At 33.5% G+C, this 22,546-nt stretch overlaps 1 protein-coding gene across 1 annotated transcript in view; it reads left to right on the top strand.

Annotated features, from left to right (window-relative positions):
• The window catches only part of LOC117100230, a 29,073-nt gene extending 7,016 nt beyond the window's left edge, over nucleotides 1-22,057 (top strand). The window contains exon 2 of the mRNA XM_033239828.1: nucleotides 21,366-22,057. Within this exon, the coding sequence (XP_033095719.1) occupies nucleotides 21,366-21,670 (305 nt within the window). The 3' untranslated portion in view covers nucleotides 21,671-22,057. The remainder of the gene's footprint in view (nucleotides 1-21,365) is intronic.
• Nucleotides 22,058-22,546: the final 489 nt, after the last annotated feature.

The following is a 22,546-nucleotide window of genomic DNA, read 5'->3' as shown; positions in this document are numbered from 1 at the left end:
TATTACTCCGGTAAATATATACTATAATCTGAATTATGCCTTGCGTGCTGTTTTCCGATCATGCTACTTTGATAATGCCTTTGAACTTCCACACAAACTAACGGTGGCAGTCTCGCTCCGTTGTTCAGAATATACCATTGAGCCGAACTTATTAAATCAAAGCCTATTATAGAGTTAGTGTCCTAACTTTCCAGAGAGTCAGCCAAAAGTAACCATCTATGTTTGACATCGTGCTGTGTAACAAAACTGTGACTAAATCTAACTAAAATCAGGGACGTAACCATGATTTTAAAATGGTTGGGGTGAGGGAGCCGTTATGCCAATTACGTAGGACCCTGGCGGGATCCGGGCGAGTGCCCCTGTGAAGGTGCGCACTCTCAAGTTCCTAGGACCGATTTGAGACCTTGTGTGATACCTGGTACTTGTGCGTGCCAGGCATGTGTTACATGTTGGGCCGAGTGGGCCTTGTATTCAATTCTTGAATAGTGTTATGCATACTTACCGTTGTTCTATTTATGTTATACAAACAAATGAAGTTACAACGTGTGCTGTTATACATAGTCTATGTCATATAATATCAATTGTAAAGAAATAGTAAAACGATATTTCAGAAAATTATACATAATAATAACAATGGGCATTCAGTGTACGAAAATGATGATATTACGATTATATAAATAAAATTATTCTGAAATTTTAGAGGCTTTATTTTTGTTTTACTTATCCCAGACTGAATGGGTGATGTAACTATGATAGAGCTGATGATGGCAGAACCATGCTAATGACTATAATGGTGGTGAACATATATTAAAGCATTAAAATGGAATTCTAATTAATATTATATGAGCACAGGCGTTGGATCTGCTTTTATAACTGAACCATGCTAATGACTATGTAGACATCGTTATCATATTTATCATTTTTAATGTTTTAATCGTCGTCGTCATCATCATCATCCAATTTTGTTGACATCATGTTTACAATCATAAAATTTTTAAGGAATCCTCATCGATGAGATCACTATTTTAATATATTAATATGATATTCAATTTTATTTGGCTAATATATATTAGACTCCATTTATTTGTTTAGATTCTGATTTATTAATTAGTTCATGAAGTCTTTCTACTGTCACATTACTTAACAAAAAACATTTTTAAAAAGGCTAGTAATTATGAAAGCTTGTAAGTAACGCACCGTTCATTCAGTTTGGTAGACGCATTGAGATAAAAAATTTATTCGCCGGCATAAATCGTTTCTATTGTTTCAAGTCTGTATCTTTCATCTCAATGAGTGCGGCCGCATTCTAACGCGTTACTTGGTAAAGTTTAGCGTTTCATTGACTGTTGCATTGTGCTTCGAGCTCTATTGTCTACCATTTAACGCGTTTTGTAAAGCGAGTTTGAAATGTTTGAGTGTAGCGGCATTTGGCTATAAAAGTCACACCAACTTTCTACAACTCATCAGTTGATGGTTATCTGTGCTCGGACCGAAAATCATCTAAAATCTAAATTATGCCTACCGTGCTGTTCTCCAATCTTGCTACATCGATTATGCCTTTGACTTTCCACGAACAAGTGGTGGCTGCCTTGCTCCGTTGTTCGAACAATACTGGAAGTTGTCTTGACGTCTTAAATATTATTAGTAGGATTTGCCCGGAGAAATACAGTCTCAGGAATGCCAGACAATGTGTTTGCCAGATTTTCATCGAATCTCTATATATTGAGAGAGTCAAAAACACTGACAAGTATCGTTTGCGAGACGGCTGGCAATATGAATTACCATGCATTATCATCGTAAACGGAATGGAGTATCACGTCGCTACTAGAACCTGCATCGAATGGATGAGATATCTGCATACGATAACACGTACCAAACCAGTTATCCAACCTACATCACCCATCAAACACTGGGACTTGGATTGCAAAGCAGGGACACAGTTTGTACCGACGACTGAAAATGGAAAACGACTTGGTGTTGAAAAACCAAGAACTTTTGATATTGAACCTGTACAATTGAACCGGAAATGTTTTCTATCGATGAACTACTTAAATCAAAAGCAGAGTCAGATTGTCTTCATTGTCCTGATAGTCCGCCAGAGGTGACCATCTACGTTTGACATCGTGGTGTGTAACGGGCCAGGCACGGAAATTCCACTCTCACACTTAAATATGAATATATTGTTCTTTTTATTCGATCAGATCACATCCTAAAAAACAAATGTATATACCCTCGCCTCAGAGAGTCACTAAGACATATATTAGGAGCCAACTTGACGAAGTTTAATGTCATACCCAGGGGAGCTGGGCACAGATCTGTTCTGAAAAGTGGAGGGGGAGGCTGAGGTGAGAAAATTTCAGGAAATAATACGTCTATATTGCCGGAAATTACACTTTTATGTAGTAAAATTCATCATCATCAAATCACCATTATGGAGTCGAAATGAAACGCCAACAAATTTTTCATGATCTTTCAGGGTTCTACTTAATATCTAGGACAACTTTGGCCTATTACACTAAGCTTTAACTATACTATAGTAATTATGATCAACAAATCACATCTTTTTCCGAATTTAGCAAAATTTTCTTCATTTTTTATTGCTAATAATATTATTATCAATTATTACTATCGTCATCATCATTGTTATTAATACTAGTAGTAGTAATATTATTAAACAAAACTTGCAAAAGGATAAAAGAGAAACTGAACCATACAGTATCGCATTTCTATATCTTAAAAACCTGGCCTGAGATTTATGGATTAAGAATTTTTTAATCACGCTTATGCCTATGTGTTCTATTAGGCCTATGTGTAACGTGTACCGATGGATGTTTACATGCTTTAGAAGTATTCATTTTGAGTGATTAGGCCAATAGGAAAGAATTTTTATTGGCTCAAGAACAAGGTTTGAAATTTTTACACTGTGTACAAAGTGTGGGCAGGGGGCGGGGGGAGCCGCGACACCCATGGCTCCCCCTGAATACGTCCCTGACTAAAAGTAATTGTCGTGTTCTATCGTGAATCTATTTATAAATTCCGTATATGAAGTTGTATAGTATTATTAGTATAATGTTTATATACTGCAGTTTGTGTTGACAAAAGCTTGACAAACAATTAACGTGTGTTATGTTATACATAGTATTTCTATGTTATATAATATTTATTTTAGTACCTTAAGAAATTTTAAAATGGTATTTCATTTAACTGTACATAATAATTACCATGTTCATTCAATGTTATGAAAATGAGGATGTTGCTATAATATAAATACAAGTATTTTGAAATAGGAATTTACATGTTGTTCAGTATGTACTTATCGCAGAGTGAATGGGTGATGTGACAGTGATGATGAGAAGACAACCAAAAACATGAAAATTTCTTTATATTTTTAGTGACGGGAGGGGCGGGGGAGCACACCCTCTGACGCCACCGCTGGAAGCAACAACAACAGATACTGAACCTGACGTCCAATTGAGTCAGAAATGTCGAATATTTTCTGTCGATGAACTTCATAAACCAATTAAAGCCTGCAGAAGACAGAGTGTCTTAACTTTCCATAAGTGACAATCTATGTTTGACGTCGTGTTGTGTAACAGAACTGTGACTAAATCTAAATCAAAATAATTGTCGTGTTCTATCCTGAATCTATGTGTAAAATGTACCGAATATTATGTTATTAAGTATAACAAACAATTAAAAATAATGTAAGGTTTGGTGATGGTATACCTGGTACTTGTGCGTGTCAGGCATGTGTTACATATTGGGCCGTGTGGGCCTTGTATTCAATTTTTGAATAGTGTTATGCATACTTACCGTTGTACAAACGCTTGAAGTTACAACGTGTGCTATGATGTACATAGTCTATCATATAATATCAATGTATCTTAGCACGTTAACAAATAGTAAAACGATATTTCAGGCAATTGTACACAATAGTAACAATGGGTATTCAGTGTTATAAAAATGATGATATTACGATAACATAAATAAAATAATGTTGAAATAAGAATTTAGAGGCTATTGTCGTATTTTTGTACTTATCTCAGACTGAATGGGTGATGTAAAATACTGTAGATAAGAGTATCCTTTTAGAAATAAAGATTAAACTATTAAACTATATTGTATATAAGAGTAAAGTAATTTGAACCAATTAAGGTGTGTTACGTTTTCTAGTGTTTCGATAGTATTAAAATATTTTATCTAAACCGTTACAAGCATAGCAAAATATCCCGGGTAGCTGTACACAATAATTTATACAATGTTTTTAGGATTTCATAAATGGAACAACTGTATCTAAAGATGATGTTGTGATATTGTAAATAAAATTATTTCTCAATAGAAATTTACAGGTTGTGTTTTTTTTTCAATAGATTTATGTCAAAGTGAGTGAGTGATGTTGACAGAGCTGATGATGAAATTACAAAATAAAAAACAAAAGGACGTTAATGATAATATTAATTATGATGATGGTGCTGCTAACAATAACAATGCTGATGATTCTTTGAAAAATATGAGACCCGGTGACGAATCCTCCTGTGAAGGAGCGCAGCGCACTCCGAACGTTCTTAGGACTGTTTTGAGAGGATAAAGTGAAAATTGCAATAGACGCATAATAAATAAACGCAACAATAGTTATATAATAAATTAGCCGTGGTAGATCCAGGAATTCGAAAGAGAGGTGAATCAGGGAGAGACTTCCACAGACCGAGGAACGACCCACCTCAGCCCCACCATGTTTGGGCTCAGGTAAGAATTTTTATGATTAGGAGGGAAATTACACTGCTCGAAACATTCTCTATCCAAAAACCAGATCACATCATAAAAACAAATGGACCCTCGCCTCAGAGAGTCACTAAGACATATATTAGGAGCCAACTCGATGAAGTTTAATGTCATACCCGGGGAGGGCACAGATCTGTTTTAAAAGGGGGAGGCGGAGGCTGAGGGGAGTAAATTTCAGGAAATAGTACGTCTATATGGCCGGAAATGACACTATGTAATAAAATTCATCATCATCAAATGAAACGCCAACAAATTTCAGGGATCTGCTTAATATCTAGGACAACCTTGGCCTACTACACTAAGCTTTAACTATACTATAGTAATTATGATCAACAAATCACATCTTTTTCCGCATTTAGCACAATTTTCTTCACTTTTTATTGATAATAATATTATTATCAATTATTACTATCGTCATCATCATTATTATTAATACTAGTAGTAGTAGTAGTAATATTATTAAACAAAACTTTAAAGAAACTTGCAAAAGGATAAAAGAGAAACTGAACCTACAGTATCTCATTTCTATATCTTAAAAACCTGGCCTGAGATTTATGGATTAAGACATTTTTTAATCACGCTTATGCCTATGTGTTCTATTAGGCCTATGTGTAACGTGTACCGATGGATATTTACATGCTTTAGAAGTATTCATTTTGAGTGATTAGGCCTATAGGAAAGAATTTTTATTGGCTCAAGAATAATGTTTGAAATTTTAACACTGTGTACAAAGTGTGGAGGGTGGGGAGCCGCGACACCCACGACTCCCCCCCCCCCGAATATGTCCCTGACTAAAAGTAATTGTCGTGTTCTATCGTGAATCTATTTGTAAAATGTACCGTATATGAAGTTGTATAGTATTATTAGTATAATGTTTATATACTGCAGTTTGTGTTGACAAAAGCTTAACAAACAATTAACGTGTGTTATGTTATACATACCGGTAGTATTTCTATGTTATATAATATGTATTCTAATACCTTAAGAAATTGTAAAATGGTATTTCATTTAACTGTACATAATACTTACCATGGTCATTCAATGTTATGAAAATGAGGATGTTGCTATAATATAAATACAAGTATTTTGAAGTAGGAATTTACATGTTGTTCAGTATATACTTATCGCAGAGTGAATGGGTGATGTAACAGTGATGATGAGAAGACAACCAAACACATGAAATTTTCTTTAAATTTTAAGTGACAGGAGGAGCACACTCTATGACGTCACCGCTGGAAGCAACAACAACAGATATTGAAAATGTCGAATATTTTCTGTCGATGAAATTCATAAGCCAAAGCCAGCAGAGAACAGAGTGTCTTAACTTTCCATAAGTGACAATCTATGTTTGACGTCGTGTTGTGTAACAGAACTGTGACTAAATCTAACTCAAAATAATTGTCGTCTTCTTTATTCTGAATCTATGTGTAAAATGTACCGTATTTTTCATGTTATTAAGTATATCAATATACCGTAACAAACAATAAAAATAATGTAGGGTTTGGTGATGGTATACCTGGTTTGATTCCTGGTACTTGTGCGTGCCATGCATGTGTTACATGTGGGCCTTGTATTCAGTTTTTGAATAAAATGTGCTGCATACATACAATACCGTTTATATTGTTCTGTTTATGTTGGACAAACGCTTGTAGTTACAACGTGTGTTATGTCATACATAGTATTTCTATGTCATATAATATCAATGTTTCTTAGCACGTTAACAAAGAGTAAAACGATATTTTAGGCAATCGTACATTATAGTAACAATGGGTATTCAGCGTTATTAAAATGATGATATTACGATAACATAAATAAAATAATTTTGAAATATGAATTTATAGGCTATTGGCTACTTATCTCAGACTGAATGGGTTATGTAACTATGACAGAGTTGATGATGGCAGAACCATGCTAATGACTATGGAGATAATGAAAATAAATTAAAACAGTAAAATGTAATTCTAATTAACATTATACGAACACAGGTACTGGATCTGCTTTTGTAACGGCAGTGTAAATTTGGGTCAGGTTAGGGTAAAATAGATTAATATTCCATGAGGTTTCGACACTTGTGACCCATATTTGAATGAAAATGACTTCAACACGGTAGAGGTTTGTTTTTATTGTTGGCATTTTAAAACAATCCTACCTTCATCCCATTACTCATCATTTAATATTTTATGTTTAAGAAATGATGGCACCTTGTATGTCCCCATCTTGGGCCCATTTTTGGGTTGGTGTGTTTTACAATTGTCGTGCTTAACCGAGTTGATAATGACGGAATCATGCTAATGACTATAGAGACGGTGATAATATTAAATAATTGATGATGATGAGGAGAAACATGAAATACTTTGTGTGCTAATTATCACCTTGTAAAATGCCAGTATATAGGCATATTTTAGAATCGTATTGGTTTTTGATTATAAATATATTTCGATTTGTTACAAAAAAAACATTGATTGGTTAAATGATATATAGTGTACAGTATAAACAGAATTTCGACAATGAGTCTTTATATACTTTGATCAGGATCAACAAACAACATCCCCATCATTATCAACAACATCATCATCATTATTATCAACAAGATCATTATCAAGATCATCATCAACATTATTCGTGTTGACTATTATTATCTCAACCATCATTACTTAATCATTATTCATAATCCTAATAGTCATCATAACCAAGATAAAAAATACCATTATCTTCATATTTATCATTTTTAATGCTGTAATCGTCGCCATCATCATCATCATCATCATCATCATCCAATTTTCTTGATATCATATTTACAATCATTACCGTAACTTTTTAGGAATCCTCTCTCAATTCTCATCGTTGAGATCACTATTTTAATAAGTACAGGTCTTATAAATGGGACAGACCTAAGTCAAGAAAATGACATACTGCTTCCGTTTCCACCTACACCAAATCAGAAAGTGAGAGCAGAACGGGATTACTATACATTATATGAATTTAGTACTTATCTAAGTGTGGCACAGGTTCCATTTAATCTTTTAGAGTAGGTAAACCAGACTAAAATAACCACAATGCAACAGAGATATATTGGTGTTCTGTTTAATGTGAGGACGCCGACTACGTCCACGATTAACTGTAAATTAATCGAATGAAATACTTTGAAATAAGAAATGAACATTCACATTCAAATATATCATGAATCCCATCATCCAGCATTATTGAAATACTATTGTTATTGACTGTCATTTATTTATTATATACGGTATTAAATCATTTATCATATTACAGAAATTGTAATTGATTAATGACAAGAACATCTGTTTCATCTATTATATACAAACACAGTACCATACATATGTTACAGTCTAATATGCCCGTCTGCATGGTAGCACTAGCACCAATGTTAACTACACTCTTACTTATCTTATGTGGTTAGAGTGATTTATCTCATTGTCACACTAGGCACTACAAAACTACAACATTCCATTTAGTAATTGTTTTTACTATAAGTTGATCCTGATCTCTGTGCGAACAGCTACATTGATGTTTCTTTTACAATATTTACTTATATTGTTGGAACATTAATAATTATGTTAACTTCAAATATGATGGTTAGTTCACCACAAACACATTAAACAGAATTTTAATAGAATGGATACTAATCTTCACAATACTGTAACAGAATTAACATCAAAACAATTACAAGCCTACATCGATTATTTTTTTTCTCTCTTTTGTGGTAAATTTACCACTTTTATTCATACATAACATATATTAACTCATTTTTATTCATATACAAAGACGTATGTCAATGAGGTATCCCCTTACATAATCCGTCGCTCACATCACGAACTCACACAATCAAAGTAGATTGTGTTAGTTCGTGAAATCACAGTAGCGCGTCAAAACGAGCGCGTATTGGTTGTCAAGCAATTTTGTATTCTTTACCACACAAAAAGTCCTTAACGACAACAGCGCGTATTTTGACGCGCGTTTTTGATTTCACGAACTAACACAATTGAATTTAATTGTGTTAGTTCGTGATGTGAGCGACGATACTTTGATCAAGATCAACAAACAACATCCCCATCATTATCAACAACATCATCATCATTATTATCAACAAGATCATTATCAAGATCATCATCAACATTATTCGTGTTGACTATTATTATCTCAACCATCATTACTTAATCATTATTCATAATCCTAATAGTCATCATAACCAAGATAAAAAATACCATTATCTTCATATTTATCATTTTTAATGCTGTAATCGTCGCCATCATCCTCATCATCATCATCATCATCATCCAATTTTGTTGATATCATATTTACAATCATTACCGTAACTTTTTAAGGAATCCTCTCTCAATTCTCATCGTTGAGATCACTATTTTAATATGTTAATATCATATTCAATTTCATTTGGCTAATAATATTAGACTTCGTTTACTTGTTTATATTCTGATTAATTATTTAGTTCATGAAGTCTTTCTACTGTCACATCACTTAACAAACAAAAAAAAAAAAAATAAAAAAATAAAAAAAAAAAAATAATAATAATAATAATAATAATAATAATAATAATAATAATAATAATAATAATAATAATAAAAACGAATTACTAAATAAGTGTATTATTAAGTGCTAGTAACTGAGAAAGCTTGTAAGTACGCACCGTTCATTCAGTTTGGTAGACGCATTGAGATAAACTTATTCGCCTGCATAAATCGTTTCTATTGTTTATAATCTGTTTCTTTCATCTCAATGCGTGCGGCCGCATTCTAACGCGTTACTTGGTAAAGTTTAGCGTTTCATTGACTGTTGCATTGTGCTTCGAGCTCAGACTATTGTCTACCATTTAAAGCGTTTTGTAAAGCAAGTTTGAATTGTTTGAGTGTAGCGGCATTTGGCTATAAGATCCACACCAACTTTCCACAACTCATCAGTTGATGGTTATCTGTGCTCGGACCGACAATCTTCTAAAATCTAAATTATGCCTAGTGTGCTGTTCTCCGATCTTGCTACTTCGATTATGCCTTTGACTTTCCACGAACTAGTGGTGGCTGCCTTGCTCCGTTGTTCGAACAATACTGGAAGTTGTCTTGACGTCTTAAATATCATTAGTAGGATTTGCCCGGAGAAATACAGTCTCAGGAATGCCAGACAATGTGTCCACCTGATTTTCATCGAATCTCTATTTTCTTTGAATCTCTATATATTGAGAGAGTCAAAAGCACTGACAAGTATCGTTTGCGAGACGTCGGGCAATATGAATTACCATGCATTATCATCGTAAACGGAATGGAGTATCACGTCGCTACTAGAACCTGCATCGAATGGATGAGATACCTGCATACGATAACACGTACCAAACCAATTATCCAACCTACATCACCCATCAAACACTGGGACTTGGATTGCAAAGCAGGGACACAGTTTGTACCGACGACTGAACATGGAAAAAGTCTTGGTGGTGGAAAACCAAGAACTTTTGATATTGAACCTGTACCATTGAGCCGGAAATGTCGGATGTTTTCTATCGATGAACTACTTAAATCAAAAGCAGAGGAGTCAGATTGTCTTCGTTGTCCTGATAGTCCGCCAGAGGTGACCATCTATGTTTGACATTGTGGTGTGTAATGGAACAGGCATCATCAGGACAGGCTTGTAGGTGTAACCAAAATTGACACTTAAGCTGTATAATCTAAATCAAAAAAATTATCTTTTTTTTTTCTAAATTTCTAAGCTGAATTTATCAATGTACTCTAGATAAAAGTATCCCTTTAGCAATACAGATTAAACTATACGATGTATATTGTATATAAGAGTAAAGTAATTTGAACCAATTAAGGTGTGTTACGTTTTCTAGCGTTTCGATAGTATTAAAATATTATATATGTTTCTAAACCGTTACAAGCATAGCAAAATATCTCGGGTAGCTGTACACAATAATTTATACAATGTTTTTAAGATTTCTTAAATGGAACAACTGTATCTAAAGAGGATGTCGTGATATTGTAAATAAAATTATTTCTCAATAGAAATTTACAAGTTGTGCTTTTATTCAATAGATTTTATCTCAAAGTGAGTGAGTGATGTTGACAGAGCTAATGTTGAATTTACAAAATAAAAATGACAAAAGGACGTTAATGATAATATTAATTATGATGATGGTGCTACTGACAATAACATTGATGATGATTCTTTGAAAATTATGAGAAAGTGCAGACGACAATGATATAAAATATGATTCATAATAACAATTAGTATTATTTGTACAAACCGAGGTATTGATGGTGATAATAATCTTACTAACATGCCGATGGTAACGATGACGACATTATTATATTACCAACAGACAAATTAACATTTTCGAATATATTTATCAATGTACCGTATTGTAGATAATAATAGCATAATTTCAGCAATTAATATTAAACTATAACAGTATATATTGTACACAGAACAACGTTACTCGAACAATTAACGTATGTTACAATGTCTAGCGTTTCGATAGTAGGCCTATTTATATTTCTCCGGTAAATATATACTATATTCTGCATTATGCCTTGTGTGCTGTTTTCCGATCATACTACTTTGATAATGTCTTTGAACTTCCACAAACTAGCGGTGGCAGTCTCGCTCCGTTGTTCAGAATATGCCATTGAGCCGAACTTATTAAATCAAAGCCTATTATAGAGTTAGAGTGTCCTTACTTTCCAGATAGTCAGCCAAAGTAACCATCTATGTTTGACATCGTGCTGTGTAACAAAACTGTGACTAAATCTAACTAAAATCAGGGACGTAGCCATGGTTTTGAAATGGTGGGGGTGAGGGAGCCGTTATGCCAATTACGTAGGACCCTGGCGGGGTCCGGGGCGAGTCCCCCTTTGAAGGAGCGCACTCTCAAGTTCTTAGGACCGTTTTGAGAGGATAAAGTGAAAATTGCAACAGACGCATAATAAATAAGCGCAACAATTTTCATATAATAAATTAGCAGTGGACGATCAAGGAATTCGAAAGAGAGGTGAACCAGGCAGAGACTTTCACAGACCGAGGAACCACACACCTCAGCCCCACCGTGGTTGGGGCTGAGGTAAGAAAGTTTATGATTAGGGCACCTCTAGATGGCTGGAAATTACACACTCACAATTAAATTTGAATATATTTTTCTTTTTATTCCTTAAAAATTGAGTGTGGGGGGGGGGGACGGACCTTGAATCCACCTCTTCCCAAAACATTCTTTATCCAGAATAGTCATAATCACATGAAATAGTCATAATCACGGAAAAACCAGATCACATCCTAAAATCAAATGCATGGACCATCGCCTCAGCAGTCACTAAGACATATATCAGGATTCGACTCGATGGAGTTTAATGCCATACCCAGGGAAGGGCACAGGTCTGTTTTGAAAGGTGGAGGGGAGGCTGGTGTGAGAAAATTTGAGGAAATAGTACCTCTATATGGCCGGAAATGACCCTTTTATGTAGTAAAATTCATCATCATCACATCACCTTTATATAGTCAAAATGAAATGCCAACAAATTTTTCATGATCTTTCAAGGATCTACTTAATATCTAGGACAACTTTTTCCTAACACAATAAGCTTTTCTATACTATAATAATTATGATCAACATATCACAAATTTTTTCCGCATTTATCACAATTTTATTGCTAATAATATTTTTCAATTATTACTATCATCATCATCATTATCATTATTATTACTAGTAAAAGAAACTTACAAAAGAATAAAAACGAAACTGAACCATACAGTATCGCATTTCTATATCTTAAAAACCTGGCCTGAGATTTATTGATTTTTTTAAATCATGCTTATGCCTATGTGTTCTATTAGGCTTATGTGTAACGTGTACTGATGCATATTTTCATGCTTTAGAAGTATTTATTTTGAGCGAAGTCCTTTTGGCTTATTTATATTTCTCCGGTAAGTATATACTATATTCTGCATTATGCCTTGTGTGCTGTTTTCCGATCATACTACTTTGATAATGTCTTTGAACTTCCACAAACTAGCGGTGGCAGTCTCGCTCCGTTGTTCAGAATATGCCATTGAGCCGAACTTAATAAATCAAAGCCTATTATAGAGTTAGAGTGTCCTAACTTTCCAGATAGTCAGCCAAAGTAACCATCTATATTTGAAATCGTGCTGTGTAACAAAACTGTGACTAAATCTAACTAAAATCAGGGACGTAGCCATGGTTTTGAAATGGTGGGGGTGAGAGAGCCTTTATGTCAATTACGTAGGACCCTGGCGGGGTCCGGGGCGAGTCCCCCTTTGAAGGAGCGCACTCTCAAGTTCTTAGGACCGTTTTGAGAGTATAAAGTGAAAATTGCAACAGACGCATAATAAATAAGCGCAACAATTTTTATATAATAAATTAGCAGTGGACGATCCAGGAATTCGAAAGAGAGGTGAACCAGGAAGAGACTTTGACAGACCGAGGAACCACACACCTCAGCCCCACCGTGGTTGGGGCTGAGGTAAGAAAGTTTATGATTAGGGCACCTCTAGATGGCCGGAAATTACACACTCACAATTAAATTTGAATATATTTTTCTTTTTATTCCTTAAAAATTGAGTGGGTGGGGGGAGGGACGGACCTTGAATCCACCTCTTCCCAAAACATTCTTTATCCAGAATAGTCATAATCACATGAAATAGTCATAATCACGGAAAAACAAGATCACATCCTAAAATCAAATGCATGGACCATCGCCTCAGCAGTCACTAAGACATATATCAGGATTCGACTCGATGGAGTTTAATGCCATACCCAGGGAAGGGTACAGATCTGTTTTGAAAGTTGGAGGGGAGGCTGGTGTGAGAAAATTTGAGGAAATAGTACCTCTATATGGCCGGAAATGACCCTTTTATGTAGTAAAATTCATCATCATCCCATCACCTTTATATAGTCAAAATGAAATGCCAACAAATTTTTCATGATCTCTCAAGGATCTACTTAATATTTAGGACAACATTTTCCTAACACAATAAGCTTTTCTATACTATAATAATTATGATCAACATATCACAAATTTTTTCCGCATTTATCACAATTTTATTGCTAATAATATTTTTCAATTATTACTATCATCATCATCATTATCATTATTATTACTAGTAAAAGAAACTTAAAAAAGAATAAAAACGAAACTGAACCATACAGTATCGCATTTCTATATCTTAAAAACCTGGCCTGAGATTTATTGATTTTTTTAAATCATGCTTATGCCTATGTGTTCTATTAGGCTTATGTGTAACGTGTACTGATGCATATTTACATGCTTTAGAAGTATTTATTTTGAGCGAAGTCCTTTTGGCTTAAGAACAAGTTTGAAATGTTAACACTGGTTACAAAGGGGGAGGGGGGAACGTGGCTCCCAATTTTCCTTCACCCCATTCCTCCTGGATAGTCCCTGACTAAAAGTAATTTTCGTGTCCTATCGTGAATCTATTTGTAAAATGTACCGTATATGATGTTGTATAGTATTATTAGTATAATGCTTATATATTGCAGTTTGTGTTGACAAAAGCTTGACAACAAATGAACGTGTGTTATGTTATTCATAGTATTTCTATGTTATATAATATTTATATATTTTAGTACCTTACGAATTTGTAAAATGATATTTCATTTAATTATACATAATAATTACCATGGTCATTCAATGTTACGAAAATGAGGACGTTGCAATAATACAATTATTTTGAAATAGGGATTTACATTATGTTCAGTATATACTTATCGAAGATGAATGGGTGATGTAACTATGACACAGCAGATGATGACAGATAATGATTATGGAGATGGTGATAATATAATTCTAAATTATAGTGATGATGAGGAGACAACCAAAAACACGAAAATTTCCTTTTAATTTTTAATGACGGGGTGATGGGGAAGGAGCACACCTTACATGCGCCACCGTTGGGAGCAACATGAACAGACATTGATCCTGTACCATTGAGTCGGAAATGTCGAATATTTTCTGTCAATGAACTTCATAAACCAATTAAAACCTGCAGAGAACAGAGTGTCTTAACTTTCCAAATATGACAATCTATGTTTGACATCGTGTTGTGTAACAGAACTGTGACTAAATCTAACTCAAAATAATTGTCGTGTTCTATCCTGAATGTGTAAAATGTACGAAATACTATGTTATTAAGTATATTAATATAAAGTAACAAACAATTAAAAATAATGTAAGGTTTGGTGATGGTATACCTCGTGTGATACCTGGTACTTGTGCGTGCCAGGCATGTGTTACATATTAGGTCGTGTGGGCCTTGTATTCAATTTTTGAATAGTGTTATATATAATTAAAGTTGTTCTGTTTATGTTGTACAAACGCATGAAGTTACAACGTGTGCTATGTTATACATAGTCTATGTCATATAATATCAATTTATTTTAGCACGTAAAGAAATAGTAAAACGATATTTCAGAAAATTATACATAATAATAACAATGGGCATTCAGTGTACGAACATGATGATATTACGATTATATAAATAAAATTATTCTGAAATTTTAGAGGCTTTCTTTTACTTATCCCAGACTGAATGGGTGATGTAACTATGACAGAGCTGATGATGGCAGAACCATATTAATGACTATAGAGGTGGTGAACATATATTAAAGCATTAAAATGGAATTCTAATTAATATTATATGAGCACAGGCGTTGGATCTGCTTTTATAACTGAACCATGCTAATGACTATGTAGACATCGTTATCATATTTATCATTTTTAATGTTTTAATCGTTGTCGTCATCATCATCATCATCCAATTTTGTTGACATCATGTTTACAATCATCAAAATTTCAAGGAATCCTCATCGATGAGATCACTATTTTAATATATTAATATTATATTCAATTTCATTTGGCTAATATATATATTAGACTCCATTTATTTGTTTAGATTCTGATTTATTAATTAGTTCATGAAGTCTTTCTACTGTCACATCATTTAACAAAAAACAATTTTTAAAAATATTTAAAAAAGGCTAGTAATTGTGAAAGTTTGTAAGTAACGCATTGTTCATTCAGTTTGGTAGACGCGTTGAGATAAAAAATTTATTCGCCTGCATAAATCGTTTCTAATGTTTCAAGTCTGTTTCTTTCATCTCAATGAGTGCGGCCGCATTCTAACGCGTTACTTGGTAAAGTTTAGCTTTTCATTGACTGGATTGCAAAGCAGGGACACAGTTTGTACCGACGACTGAAAATGGAAAACGACTTGGTGTTAAAAAACCAAGAACTTTTGATATTGAACCTGTACAATTGAGCCGGAAATGTCGGATGTTTTCTATCGATGAACTACTTAAATCAAAAGCAGAGGAGTCAGATTGTCTTCATTGTCCTGATAGTCCGCCAGAGGTGACCATCTACGTTTGACATCGTGGTGTGTAATGGAACAGGCATCATCAGGACAGGCTTGTAGGTGTAACCAAAATTGACACTTAAGCCGTATAATCCAGAACAAATAAATTATCTTTATTTTTTTTTTTTTATTTCTAATGTGAGTTTATCGATATACTGTAGATAAGAGTATCCTTTTAGCAATAAAGATTAAACTATTAAACTATATTGTATATAAGAGTAAAGTAATTTGAACCTGTTAAGGTGTGTTACGTTTTCTAGCGTTTCGATAGTTAAGATATTATATATGTTTCTGAACCGTTACAAGCATAGCAAAATATCTCGGGTAGCTGTACACAATAATTTATTCAATGTTTTTAAGATTTCTTAAATGGAACAACTGTATATAAAGATGATGTTGGGATATTGCAAATAAAATTATTTCTCAATAGAAATTTACAGGTTGTGCTTGTCTTCAATAGATTTATGTCAAAGCGAATGAGTGATGTTGACAGAGCTGATGATGAAATTACAAAATTAAAATGACAAAAGGACGTTAATGATAATATTAATTATGATTATGTTGCTACTGACAATAACAATGATGATGATTCTTTGAAAATTTTAAGAAATTGCAGACGATGATAATATAAAATATGATTCATAATAACGATTATTTATGTACAAAGCGAGGTAATGATAGTGATAATAATCTTACTAACATGCCGATGATAACGATGACGACATCGATATATTATCAACAGACAAATTATAATTTTCTAATTTTCTAATATTTATCACAATACAGTACTGTGGATAATAGCATAATTTTAGCAATTAAGATTAAACTATAACAGTTTATATATTGTACATAGAACAAAGTTACTTGAACAATTAACGTATGTTACGTTAGCTAGCGTTTCGATAGTATTTCTTAAATCAAAGCCTGCAGAGTTAGTGTGTCTTAACTTTCCAGATAGTCTGCCAAAAATGACCACCTATGTTTGACATCGTGCTATGTAACAAAACTGTGACTAAATCTAACTAAAATCAGGGACGTAGCCAGGTATTTTGAAAGGTGGGGTGGGGAGTTATGCGAATTACGTAGGACCCTGGCGGGGACCCGGTGGCGAATCCTCCTGTGAAGGAGCGCACTCTGTACGTTCTTAGGACTGTTTTGAGAGGATAAAGTGAAAATTGCAATGGACGCATAATAAATAAACGCAACAATAATTATATAATAAATTAGCCGTGGTAGATCCAGGAATTCGAAAAAGAGGTGAATCAGGGAGAGACTTTCACAGACCGAGGAACGACACTCCTCAGCCCCACCATGGTTAGGGCTGAGGTAAGAATATTTATGATTAGGCCGGAAATTACACTCTCACACTTAAATTTGAATATATTGTTCTTTTTATTCGATCAGATCACATCCTAAAAAACAAATGTATATACCCTCGCCTCAGAGAGTCACTAACACATATATTATGAGCCAACTCGACGAAGTTTAATGTCATACCTATGGGAGGGCACAGATCTGTTTTGAAAGGTGGAGGGGGAGGCTGAAGTGAGAAAATTTCAGGAAATAATATGTCTATATGGCCGGAAATTACACTTTTATGTAGTAAAATTCATCATCATCAAATCACCATTATGTAGTCGAAATGAAACGCCAACAAATTTCTCATGATCTTTCAGAGTTCTACTAATATCAAGGACAACTTTGGCCTACTACACTAAGCTTTAACTATACTATAGTAATTATGATCAACAAATCACATCTTTTTCCGATTTTAGCACAATTTTCTTCACTTTTTATTGCTAATAATATTATTATCAATTATTACTATCGTCATCATCATTGTTATTAATACTAGTAGTAGTAATTATTAAACAAAACTTTAAAGAAACTTGCAAAAGGATCAAAGCGAAACTGAACCATAAAGTATCGCATTTCTATATCTTAAAAACCTTGCCTGAGATTTATGGATTTATAATTTTTTTTTAAACACGCTTATGCCTATGTGTTCTATTAGGTCTATGTGTAACGTGTACCGATGGATGTTTACATGCTTTAGAAGTATTCATTTTGAGTAATAAGGCCAATAAGAATGTTTATTGGCTCAAGAACAAGGTTTGAAATTTTTACACTGTGTACAAAGTGTGGGCAGGGGGCGGGGGGAGCCGCGACACCCATGACTCCCCCTGAATACGTCCCTGACTAAAAGTAATTTTCGTGTTCTATCGTGAATCTATTTATAAATTCCGTATATGAAGTTGTATAGTATTATTAGTATAATGTTTATATACTGCAGTTTGTGTTGACAAAAGCTTGACAAACAATTAACGTGTGTTATATTATACATAGTATTTCTATGTTATATAATATTTATTTTAGTACCTTAAGAAATTTTAAAATGGTATTTCATTTAAATGTACATAATAATTACCATGTTCATTCAATGTTATGAAAATGAGGATGTTGCTATAATATAAATACAAGTATTTTGAAATAGGAATTTACATGCTGTTCAGTATGTACTTATAGCAGAGTGAATGGGTGATGTGACAGTGATGATGAGAAGACAACCAAAAACATGAAAATTTCTTTATATTTTTAGTGACGGGAGGGGCGGGGGAGCACACCCTCTGACGCCACCACTGGAAGCAACAACAACAGATACTGAAATGTCGAATATTTTCTGTCGATGAACTTCATAAACCAATTAAAGCCTGCAGAAGACAGAGTGTCTTAACTTTCCATAAGTGACAATCTATGTTTGACGTCGTGTTGTGTAACAGAACTGTGACTAAATCTAACTCAAAATAATTGTCGTGTTCTATCCTGAATCTATGTGTAAAATGTACCGAATATTATGTTATTAAGTATAACAAACAATTAAAAATAATGTAAGGTTTGGTGATGGTATACCTGGTACTTGTGCGTGCCAGGCATGTGTTACATATTGGGCCGTGTGGGCCTTGTATTCAATTTTTGAATAGTGTTATGCATACTTACCGTTGTACAAACGCTTGAAGTTACAACGTGTGCTATGATATACATACTCTATGTCATATAATATCAATGTATCTTAGCACGTTAACAAATAGTAAAACGATATTTCAGGCAATTGTACACAATAGTAACAATGGGTATTCAGTGTTATAAAAATGATGATATTACGATAACATAAATAAAATAATGTTGAAATAAGAATTTATAGGCTATTGTCGTCTTTTTTTACTTATCCCAGACTGAATGGGTGATGTAACTATGACAGAGCTGATGATGACAGAACCATGCTAATGACTATAGAGGTGGTGAAAATATATTAAAGCATTAAAATGGAATTCTAATTAACATTATAACACAGGCACTGGATCTGCTTTTGTAACGGCAGTGTAAATTTGGGTCAGGTTAGGGTAAAATAGATTAATATTCCATGAGGTTTCGACACTTGTGACCCATATTTGAATGAAAATGACTTCAACACGGTAGAGGTTTGTTTTTATTTTTGGCATTTTAAAACAATCCTACCTTCATCCCATTACTCATCCTTTAATATTTTATGTTTAAGAAATGGTGGCACTTTGTATGCCCAATCTTAGGCCCATTTTTGGGTTAGTGTGTTTTATAATTGTCGTGCTTAACCGAGTTGATAATGACAGAATCATGTTAATGATCATGGAGACGGTGATAATATAATAATCAAAGATGATGATGATGATGAGGAGGAAACGAAAAGAAACATGAAATACTTTGTGTCAATATTTTTCTTCTGTAATCCAATTAAAACATTTTTTCATGGGCTTTCTGCTAATTATCACCTTGTAAAATGCCAGTATATAGGCATATTTTAGAATCGTATTGCTTTTTAATTACAAATATATTTCGATTTGTTACAAAAAAACATTGATTGGTTAATGTACAGTATAACCAGAATTGCGACAATGAATATTAATATACTTCGATCAATATCATCAGAACAACATCACCATCACTAACAACATCATCATCATCATTATCATCAAGATCATTATCAAGATCATCATCAACATTATTCATGTTGGTTATTATTATCCCAACCATCATTACTTAATCATCATCCTGATCATTATTCATAATCATAATAGTCATCATAATCAAGATAAAAAATATCATTTCTCCATATTTATCATTTTTAATGTTGTAATCGTCGCCATCATCATCATCATCATCATTATCATCATCATCATCATCATCATCATCATCATCATCATCATCATCATCCAATTTTGTTGATATCATATTTACAATCATTAAAATTTTAAGGAATCCTCTTTCAATTCTCATCGTTGAGATCACTTTTTTAATATGTTAATATCATATTCAATTTCATTTGGCTAATAATATTAGACTCCATTTATTTGTTTAGATTCTGATTAATTATTTAGTTCATGAAGTCTTTCTACTGCCACATCACTTAACAAAAAAAAAAAAGGAAAAAAATAATAATATAAAAAAAAAACCAATTACTAAATAAGTGTATAATTAAGACTAGTAACTATTAAAGCTTGTAAGTAACGCACCGTTCATTCAGTTTGGTAGACGCATTGACATAAACTTATTCGCCTGCATAAATCGTTTCTATTGTTTCAACTCTGTTTCTTTCATCTCAATGATTGCGGCCGCATTCTAACGCGTTACTTGGTAGAGTTTAGCGTTTCATTGACTGTTGCATTGTGCTTCGAGCTCTATTGTCTACCATTTAAAGCGTTTTGTAAAGCAAGTTTGAATTGTTTGAGTGTAGCAGCATTTGGCTATAAAAGTCACACCAACTTTCTACAACTCATCAGTTGATGGTTATCTGTGCTCGGACCGAAATTCATCTAAAATCTAAATTATGCCTAGCGTGCTGTTCTCCGATCTCGCTACTTCGATTATGCCTTTGACTTTCCACGAACTAGTGGTGGCAGCCTTGCTCCGTTGTTCGAACAATACTGGAAGTTGTCTTGACGTCTTAAATATCATTAGTAGGATTTGCCCGGAGAAATACAGTCTCAGGAATGCCAGACAATGTGTTTGCCAGATTTTCATCGAATCTCTATATATTGAGAGAGTCAAAAACACTGGCAAGTATCGTTTGCGAGACGGCTGGCAATATGAATTACCATGCATTATCATCGTAAACGGAATGGAGTATAACGTCGCTACTAGAACCTGCATCGAATGGATGAGATACCTGCATACGATAACACGTACCAAACCAGTCATCCAACCTACATCACCCATCAAACACTGGGACTTGGATTGCAAAGCAGGGACACAGTTTGTACCGACGACTGAAAATGGAAAACGACTTGGTGTTGAAAAACCAAGAACTTTTGATATTGAACCTGTACCATTGAGCCGGAAATGTCGGATGTTTTCTATCGATGAACTACTTAAATCAAAAGCAGAGGAGTCGGATTGTCTTCATTGTCCTGATAGTCCGCCAGAGGTGACCATCTACGTTTGACATCGTGGTGTGTAACGGGCCAGGCATCATCTAGAACAGGCTTATATTATGTAGGTGTAACCAAAATTGACACTTAAGCAGTATAATCTAGAACAAAGAAATTATCTTTATTTTTTTAATTTCTAATGTGAGTTTATCGATATACTGAAGATAAGAATATCATTTTAGCAATAAAGATTAAACTATAACAATCTATATTGTATATAAGAGTAAAGTAATTTGAACCAATTAAGGTGTGTTACGTTTTCTAGCGTTTTGATAGTATTAAAATATTATATGTTTCTAAACCGTTACAAGCATAGCAAAATATCTCGGGTAGCTGTACACAATAATTTATACAATGTTTTTAAGATTTCATAAATGGAACAATTGTATCTAAAGATGATGTTGTGATATTGCAAATAAAATTATTTCTCAATAGAAATTTACAGGTTGTGCTTTTCTTCAATGGATTTATGTCAAAGTGAGTGAGTGATGTTGACAGAGCTGATGATGAAATTACAAAAAAAATGACAAAAGGACGTTAATGATAATATTAATTATGATGATGTTGCTACTGACAATAACAATGATGATGATTCTTTGAAAATTTTGAGAAATTGCAGACGATGATAATATAACATATGATTCATAATAACGATTATTTATGTACAAAGCGAGGTAATGATAGTGATAATAATCTTACTAACATGCCGATGATAACGATGACGACATTAATATATTATCAACAGACAAATTATCATTTTCTAATTTTCTAATATATTTATCAAAATACAGTACTGTAGATAATAGCATAATTTTAGCAATTAAGATTAAACTATAACAGTTTATATATTGTACATAGAACAAAGTTACTTGAACAATTAACGTATGTTA

The sequence above is a fragment of the Anneissia japonica genome, unplaced genomic scaffold, assembly GCF_011630105.1.
Source record: "Anneissia japonica isolate Jap-2015-1 unplaced genomic scaffold, ASM1163010v1 scaffold6788_len1366326_cov149, whole genome shotgun sequence".
Lineage (NCBI taxonomy): Eukaryota > Metazoa > Echinodermata > Crinoidea > Comatulida > Comatulidae > Anneissia > Anneissia japonica.
This window is presented reverse-complemented; position numbering and strand designations above follow the sequence as displayed.